Here is an 8,759-nt window from a genome sequence, read left to right as displayed (position 1 = left end):
TCATTTGTTAATATACATCCATTACAGCATTTAAGGCCTGCAACATAGTCCAAAAAAGTTTTGAAGAGGCAGTTTAAGGTGAGTAATGATGTAAAATATTAAATAATGTTATTTCAAACTGGTGATGTCAACAGGTGATTGTAATAATCCTTTCATACAAAAGTAGTATCTACCAAAGGCTGAGTCTTTGAGGAGCAAAGATGAGAGAGAATCTCCAGTTTGTCAACAAATGAGTGACAAAATTATAAAAATGTTTAAAAATAATATTCCTCAAAGAAAGATTGGAAGGGATTTGCATATATCTCCATGTACAGTGCATAATATCATTAAATATTCAAGGAATCTGGAGGAATTTCAGTGTTTAAAGGGCAAGTGTGCAGACTTAATCTGAACACCCTTGACTTCAGAGAGGTCCACATGAAGTGTTCTGTATTTGTTTTGTCCCAGTTACATGGTACCATACTGAATATGACATACATTTTGATGACTTTGAAATATATTTTTCCTTACTTGTATTAAATGGGATGGTCTGAATGTAATATTTGGAATGGAAAAATCACAGAAATTAAGGCATTATAAAAGGTATCTGTTTCCTGAAAACCCTCCTGTCCTCTGCACTGGCAACATTTCCTGTATATTCGTTTTGTGAATTGTTTTGTAATTTGTGTCAGTAGCATGGCCCAAGCAGAGGGTTATCCCTTTGAGTCTGGTCTGCTTGAGGTTTCTTCCTTAGAGGGGGTTTTTCCTTACCACTGTCGCCTGTGTGCTTGCTCTGGGGCTTGGTATGGCTAGACCTTACTTGTGTGAAGCACCCTGAGGCAACTTTGTTGTGATTTGGCACTATATAAATGAAAATAATATGAAAAAAAATTAAAATTATAAAAGAAGAACTATGTCTTATATAGGCCTTGAGGCCCATTGGTGCCGATCCCATGAAGCAGGTGAGAGTCTATGATTCTCCCTGGACAGATGCCAGAACATCACGTTACTTCTCCAGCTAAAGCCCATACCCATCTATGGCTGGGTGAACTAAAACTATTCAGTTGTCCAAAACACAGACAGGTAGCATGAAGTACACACTTGGAATAGAACTCTGGTATTGGTAGTCCTAGCCCACAGTCAACTTCTTCGCTTTATAAAAGACACATTGAATATTTTAATTCAGAAAGACAACTTCTCCTTTTAAAATCTTGATAAATGCATTAAGAAGTACTATTCCAGAATTAACAAGAACCCTGCCAACACCCACTTTTACAGGATGATATGAAATGATAGCACAAGTATTATGGCAGAACGCTTTAGTTTAAGGCAACAAGTTTTGTAAGTTACAGTATCAAAATAAACTTAAACTTTGGTCCTTCCATAGGCAATTATCATTTATAATACAAAGAATTCAGTATTTCCCTTTTGAAAAGAAGGACTTGCCAGTTGTTTTAGTGGAAAACAGGAAAGGATTCTGTCTGTCATGGTATACTAAATATTTGACTATCAGTGCGGTTTTGTAGTGGCCACAAAAAGCAATTTTAAAACAAGCTTTGCTTTTTAAAGAATTTAGTGTATTGTGTTTTTAGCAAAAGCTGAATATGTAACATTCTATATGAAGAACTATCCATGTTAACTCGCTGCATAGTAACACAACATCCATTCATTAGCATAGCAGTAAAAATTTGGAGGGGTTTTCTTTTGACAATTGCACACAATAACCTCTCCTCAAATTGTCAGTATTTCAATTCTGTGTCAGTGTGATTTCACTCAGCTGAAATTAAGCTCTCCATCCTTTTGAACTACAGTCATACCATATGTACTGCATACAATCTGAAACTTTGTTACAAAAATGTTTCTCAGTTGGTTTCTCAAACAAAGTTGGACACATGAGAAGACAGCATGACTGGAGGCAAAGAAACAAGGTCAATCCTCATGGTGGGTGTTTGATTTTTGCCATTTTTGTGTATAGTCTGCAGCAGGCTTGAAGGCTTGATTGCAAAGTTGTGTTCATTTCTGTTCAAAATGGCAGGGCATCCATAAAGATTTTCTCCACAATTGGTGGAGGAGGGACCAGGTCTTCCAGTTTCAGGTAGAAGATACGCTGCAGACCTTGTGTGCAAAGAGTTCTCAGTTCAGGGAGTTTGCCCAAAAGACGAGATAGGTAGTTAGGCTGGGTCCTACTGGGTTCTGACCCATTTCCATGTATGTGATCCCTTAAACATGTGATGAGATTGCTCTGGAAGTCCTCAACCCGTTTGGGCTCCTTAAGGCCATGGCGATCTATATCCAAAAGATGTTACAATGAGAAACACAGCATGGTATATAAATCAAATACAAAGGTGATGAGATTCACCAAGCTAAGAAACTGAAAAAGTCTCACCAGTGATAATAACAAGTGCTGCGAGACAGGAAAATAAAGAAACATCTAAGTTCATACGGTGAAGACTCTGTGAAAAATCCATGATGGAGTCAATCCAGTCACCAAAACTGCATACACACTGCAGCCGGTTCAGAACCACACCGTTGCAAAAGATCAGCTTGTTCTTCTCTGGGTTTGACCTGAATTTTCAAGACATTAAAGCTGCATTAAAAGTTGAGAAACCACAGAAATAGTGGTTGTTAACATAAAGAGCTCCTGTCATGTTTGTAGCTGGAACAGAAGCCAACCTGTATGCCAGTCGGAGGATGAAGAGTTCAACAAATGCAGATTCAAGGAGCAGCTCCTGGTCTTCTTTGCAAAAATCTGTAAATCCTGGAATGGTCTCTGCCCAGCTTCTTATTACGTCCAACGCACCAGTCAGAAGATCGTAAAACTGCTGGATGTCACCAGCATCCTCTTTCTCTGGCAGACTCTCCACGGTCTCCTGGTACTGCAAAAGAAGCAACGGTTAATGCTGCCTGTGTCCTAAATGCACTCTATTTCTTGATGAAAGCTGTATATAAGTCTTGAGATGTACCTTTGAGTAGTCTAGCTTTCCAATGGGTGGGTTGGAGTCTATATGTGCCCGAACCAGAGAGGCTATGATGTTGGCTTTGGGGGTTGGGGCTGAAGCTTCACTCGCACTCTTGGGTTTGGAGGGCAGGCGGCCACGGCGACCTTTGAGGCTGTCTGTACGAACAACTATATGAGGAATAAAAAAGAGGTGAGAAATACTCAAAGCATGCATTCAACTGTCACATGGTCATACTAAAAAAAAACAGCTGTCTTATCAGTTTCAGCTTCCCTTTTTTTCTGCAGCTGGCACTACAGGTCTGGTTTCACACAGTCTGTCTGTCATTCTGAGCTTTGGTTTCACAAGACTGTCATTACAGCCCATGGTTTCCCGTCATCACACATTAGTCCCCACAAGTTCTAAGAGACTCTGACATTGTATTACCTTCTTTGACCATTCCCACTGCAAGACATTTCTGGAATCGACAGAACTGGCAGCGGTTTCTCCGCCTTTTGTCCACTGGACAGTCTTTATTTGCAAGGCACACATACTTTGCATTTTTCTGCACAGTTCTCTGTTGAGAAAGGATACAATTATATTATTATATGAAGTTGTAAAATAAAAACATCTGTACAGTAAAATCACCAGTGTTATGTTTCCAGTGTTAAGGCTTTTAGAAGGAAGATTTGAGGTTCTGGTGTCATTTTATCTGAATTTACACCACACTAGTGCAGAATGGTGTGAAATGTGTAAAAGTAGTTTATCTTAACTTCATATACAATGAATACTGCGAATCACAGAGTTAATTATAACATTCTCTGAGTTGTTGGAGTTATATGTCATATTAGTTTTAATTCAGCTCTTGACTGGTGTTATTTAACGCCGTCCATGAGTGGATGAGAAAGAAAAAAAAAAGAGTTTTTGATCACATTTACCACTGTTGTGCAGTGGAAGTGCTGTCATCTCATTACCACGAGGTTGTGAGTTCATATCTGACCTGGGGTGTCAGTGTGGAGTTTGCGTAATCTCACAGAGTCTGTGCACAATATCTCTGGCTTCCTATAGTGTTCTGAAGATGTGGCTTTGTAATACACTATCAACTTAGAATAACACTATCACAGTGTTAAAAACAAAAAAGTCTCAATTCACCCCTGTTGCTGTTATATATACTCTGGACAAGTGTGAAATGTAACTCTGAAGGTGTTAAATGTTTGATTTAAAATGTGAAACATGGTGTTCTCTGTACCCAGTGGTTCTCTAAAGATGAAAAACAATTAATTTGAAACCATACACAATACATCTTCATACATGGATAAAGCATAGGGTGTGGCAGAAAAAAATCCATTTGTACACCCTCTGGTGGATTGTTGAAAATATGAATACAAATAGTACAGTAATATATCCATATAAAGAACTGACTAACAGTAGCATGTCCAAAAAAGTTAAATGGAATCTTTGCAGCAAGTTCTTATATGCCATGGCATCTTAAAACAGTAATCAATGTTGTGAGGTAAAAACACCTGATCAACAATGGCTCTTAAAAAAAAAAAAGCTCTCAGGTCCTATGATAAAAGACAGGCTTTTGTGTCTCTTACTTTAACTGTAAAAAAGCTATTGCATACCATACCCACTCTCTTTTTGACAGGGGCATCTCAGATTTTGCTCTACAGACATTGTGGGTGTGTCACACAGAGGAAGCAGGAATATGAGCATCTTACATTCTGTATGACACAGAAGCCCAAAAAGAGCTGTTTCATGCCTAAAATTGTGCTTATAGCAGGATAGTTTCTACACACAAACAACAATACAATTGTCGGACATGGGGGTGTTGCACATAAAGCCAAGCCATATGGAATTATAAGGTACTTATAAACACTTTATATATAATATTGATATTCTAAACCCATTATAAACCTTAAAAATGCCTACCAGCTGACAATCACTGGTCAGTTCATCCTAAATACTCAATGTAATGTTGTGTTTAAGAGACACAATGACACTCTTGAGCTTTTTACCTTGAAGAACCCTTTGCAGCCCTCACATGTGCGGACTCCATAGTGCTGGCAGGAGGCGTTGTCACCACAAACGGCACAGCAACCCTCACTGGATCCTGTGCTGTGACCTTTAGGAGATCCCATGGATCCCTCCACTATACTGCAGGTTTCCAGAGGTCCATGGTCCAAGGACATGGGTGAACAGTGTAGTGGCGAAAGATGCTGCTGAGGAGACATGTAGAAAGCATCCTCCTGGTTTGTTTGAACATCCTGGTGCAAAGGAGAGTGTTGTTCTGATGTAGGGCTGAAGTTAAAAAATGACAGCTGCTGAGAAATGGCAGTCTTTTCAGCTGCTGAGGATGAGGGAGCTGATGGGTATAGGTTGAAAGACGAATCCCAGATAGGTGCATGCTGGGTCTGAAAGCCTGGTGTGGGTGGAGATGCTGCAGCATAGACTGGACTGTCATAGTAGTCAGAGCCACATGACGACAATGTCTCATCAATGCAGCTAAAAGCAAAGGAGCTTGGGTAACAGCTGTAAACCTGGAGATCATCCAACCTGAAGGCCTGGTTCTGAATCTGAGAGCTAGAGCTTTCAGCTACTGTTGTGTGGCTAAATGAAACTGTAGAAGTGGGTGGGCAGGAGGTAATCTTGCAGGAATAAGCATCAAACTCTCCCACAAAGCCATTTCCCACCAAAGTGTTGATACCGGGCAACAAAGATGAAGAAAGCTGCTCCTTCTGTCCACTGATCTCCATCATCAGTTTGGCACTGAGGTCAGGATTCAAGAACTGAGAGCTGAAGTAGTTGTCATAAGGCAAGGACGCATGCTGGGTTTGTACACAGGGCATTGCTAGGGCAGAAGATGGAAACTGTTATTATATATTCCACTAAATTCATATGATATAAATGGTTAATTCTGCAAAACTATCACACTTCTAAATTTGCATTTCATAATCAATCACTCATATTAGAACAGTTTTTTACTTAGAGTTTGTACAAACAGTTCCTTAGTTTTAAAAATAAAAGTAAATGAGTTAAATCACCCGCACCTGCGCAGTTGAAGAGGAGTGAGTGAGTTCAATCACAAGTGGGTAATGTGACTGATTAAGGCCCCCTTCACACAGGACAGCGGCAGTTATGAGTCTGTCATGCAGCTTAAAATGTGCCCAATCCGCAGTGGTGAAGCGAAAACACGGGTATCACGTTGGGTTTGTGTTATTCTGTATGCAAGCACTCAAGTCCAGATAACATGGTAAGTATGAAAAACAGGAGGCGTCTGTGATTATAAAAAGAAATCTTGTATAATTATCCAAATAGTAGTTGACATTGACATCTTGATGACATACACACTCTCATTTCTCTGGTTTCAGAACCTGTTAGTCGTCAGAAAAACCAGAGGGTCGCTTAGTGAAGCGATCAGCTACCAGCAGATATTATGTTGCTGGTTGTTAACGCTCTGAAAACCTACTTCACAGGGGCTCTGAAGCAGGGAGCGCAGCAGATTGCATTTCAGCACAGGCAGAATGCCAAATCAAAAGGGAAAGGTGGTAAAGCCTGTGTGTGGGTGTGTGGGTGTGTATGTGTGTCTGTGTGACAGAGAAAGAGAGAATGGGCGTGTATGAACAAACATCCATGTTTGCTGAAGCTACCTTGACACTTGCACCAATTTGATCCCTGCACTGCTGTACAATTCGTCAGGTCAATGCAAAAATGAAACATAGGCATATCTGTGACCATAATAAGAAATTGTTATCACACAACTAGTGTTAAAAACACAGCTCAAGATTTTTTTCCATGTGTTTTCTGTCACATAAGTGTATCCCGGTGCTTATTTATGCTCATATACAACAGTAATATGTGCACAATGTTGAGGCACACTGAAATTTTCAAATTTTCACCTTCACAATCATCAGGTTGTATTTATTTCAGTTTTTATACTCATTTTATTATTGAGCGAGTAACTGTCGGTACACCAAAAAAAAAGTTGTTGATATTGGTTGGGTGGTTGGTTGGTTGTTTTCTTTATTTTTTGTGTTTTTAAATAAGCTTTGCAACTTATTATTATTTTTTTAAATAAAAGGAGAGAAAAATTTCTAGTTGGGGGGTGGGTGTTCACAAGAGGAATGAATGTCTGAAGATTCTCAGACTTGATTTTCATTTGACCCACAGATGGAGAAACAAAAACATCAAATGCCATATTTTGATGAAAAATTTTCATGTACATTACACAGCATTCATAGAACATGTGATTTCCACTGCAGATTATTAATTTGCTGTAAGACATAATGATTTAATACCTGCAAACTGCAGCAGTGAATTTTTATAACATTTTTGGGCTATTCTTTTTAACCAAAGTACTTTTGCTATGTGCATTAGTAGTATTAGTATTTTGTTTTTGTTTTAATCATACAAATTGTGGAAATTGACATCATCCTCCCCCCGCCCCCCTCCAAAAAAACTACTTTAACAACTACTTATTTATCATGCCGCTCTATGGATGCTGCAGTAAAGTGCTGCTGTTATATGAACTGAAATGAATATTTACACGCCCCACATGTACTTCTTTCCTTCACTGACTTAAAAAAAAAATCATAAATTAATAATGTACAGTGTACTTCAAAATCGGTATTAAGACACGCGAATGTAACAGCTGTCACCAACCTGGTTCAAGTGAATATCCGGATTTAGAAGGTTTTTCATTTATTCCAAACGAGTAAAACTCATGAAAGTCACCTCTGCACACTCATTGAAGCACGCCACACATGCACGTCTCTTATTTTATTTTGACTGCGTCGACAAAAAGGCGTGTCCCTGCCCATATATGGGTAACAAGGCGGTAGAACGTTCCGGATCAACAGCCAATGAGCGACGGCTTCGACGCAGACGCGCTTCCGTGTGACGCACGCACGGGATTCCATTGACGTAAGAGGTGGCGGGGACAGTGACAGCAGCGCTCACGTGGAGCTATTATTACTGTCAGAAACATGCCAAAAATAACCGCAGTTTGGAGGTGCGGGTGTTTAATGACTGCAAATATAGTTATTGTTCACTTTATTGTCCGTTGTGTAAACGAAGCTATAGTTTTTTGCAGTGTGAATACATTACATGAATATTTTATGTAGCAATGAAAATGAAGTTTGTGATTTAAGGTGTTACACCAAAACTATGACAGTTAAATGTTTGAGTGACAACTAAACTGTGGCTGGATCTCTTCATAAAACAAACAAAGAAATGGAAAAAAAAAGCATGTGGACAAAGAGAATATGTAGCTATTACCAATTTAGTGACGAAAGGCTCAAGTTATTATTCTGATATTAGTAAAATAATCATTTTTATTATTGAGTGACATGTTCTTCCATCAAAATAAAGTCGCCAAAGTTTCAGTAAACAATCACATGTTCATGTTGTACACACTATGCACACACACAAAAAAACAAATGGTTTTGTTTTAACTTAAAAAAAAATATTATTTCCCAAGCTGTCTGAGTGACAACTAAAGTTGCATCGTCTTTTTAAGTGCATGAACTTTAAAAGACGATACAACTTTTATGATTCAACTATTATCCTTCCCCTTAGCAAAAAGTAGCATACTTAAAGTTCATTTTATTAAGTATGCTTCGGTATAATTATAGCAAGTATACTACAGACCGTGTACTGTTAGTATACTAGAAAGTACACAAATTTAATACTTTTTCGGACTAAAATGGAACACATCAAGTTTATATAAGTATATTTTAAAGTTCTTTTAAGTTTGCAAAAGTACACTTTAAAGTATACAAGTACACTCATCTATATACTATCAATGTACTTAGTATATCCCTCTTGTATGCTTAAAGTATACCA

At 38.6% G+C, this 8,759-nt stretch overlaps 1 protein-coding gene across 1 annotated transcript; it reads right to left on the bottom strand.

The window, feature by feature from the left end:
- Window positions 1-1,154: 1,154 nt before the first annotated feature.
- Window positions 1,155-7,704, bottom strand: LOC117507106 (probable nuclear hormone receptor HR38). Its single transcript, XM_034166871.1, has 7 exons — window positions 7,578-7,704; window positions 4,934-5,766; window positions 3,363-3,492; window positions 2,943-3,106; window positions 2,653-2,855; window positions 2,366-2,544; window positions 1,155-2,265 (listed from the first exon to the last, which is right to left on the bottom strand). Exons 2-7 carry the CDS (start codon window positions 5,762-5,764, stop codon window positions 2,003-2,005), a joined length of 1,770 nt encoding a protein of 589 aa, XP_034022762.1. The 5' UTR covers window positions 5,765-5,766; window positions 7,578-7,704; the 3' UTR covers window positions 1,155-2,002.
- Window positions 7,705-8,759: the final 1,055 nt, after the last annotated feature.

Source organism: Thalassophryne amazonica, chromosome 3 (genome assembly GCF_902500255.1).
Source record: "Thalassophryne amazonica chromosome 3, fThaAma1.1, whole genome shotgun sequence".
Taxonomy (NCBI): Eukaryota; Metazoa; Chordata; class Actinopteri; order Batrachoidiformes; family Batrachoididae; genus Thalassophryne; species Thalassophryne amazonica.
Note: the sequence above shows the minus strand (reverse complement) of the source record. Positions and strands in the feature narration are given on the sequence as shown.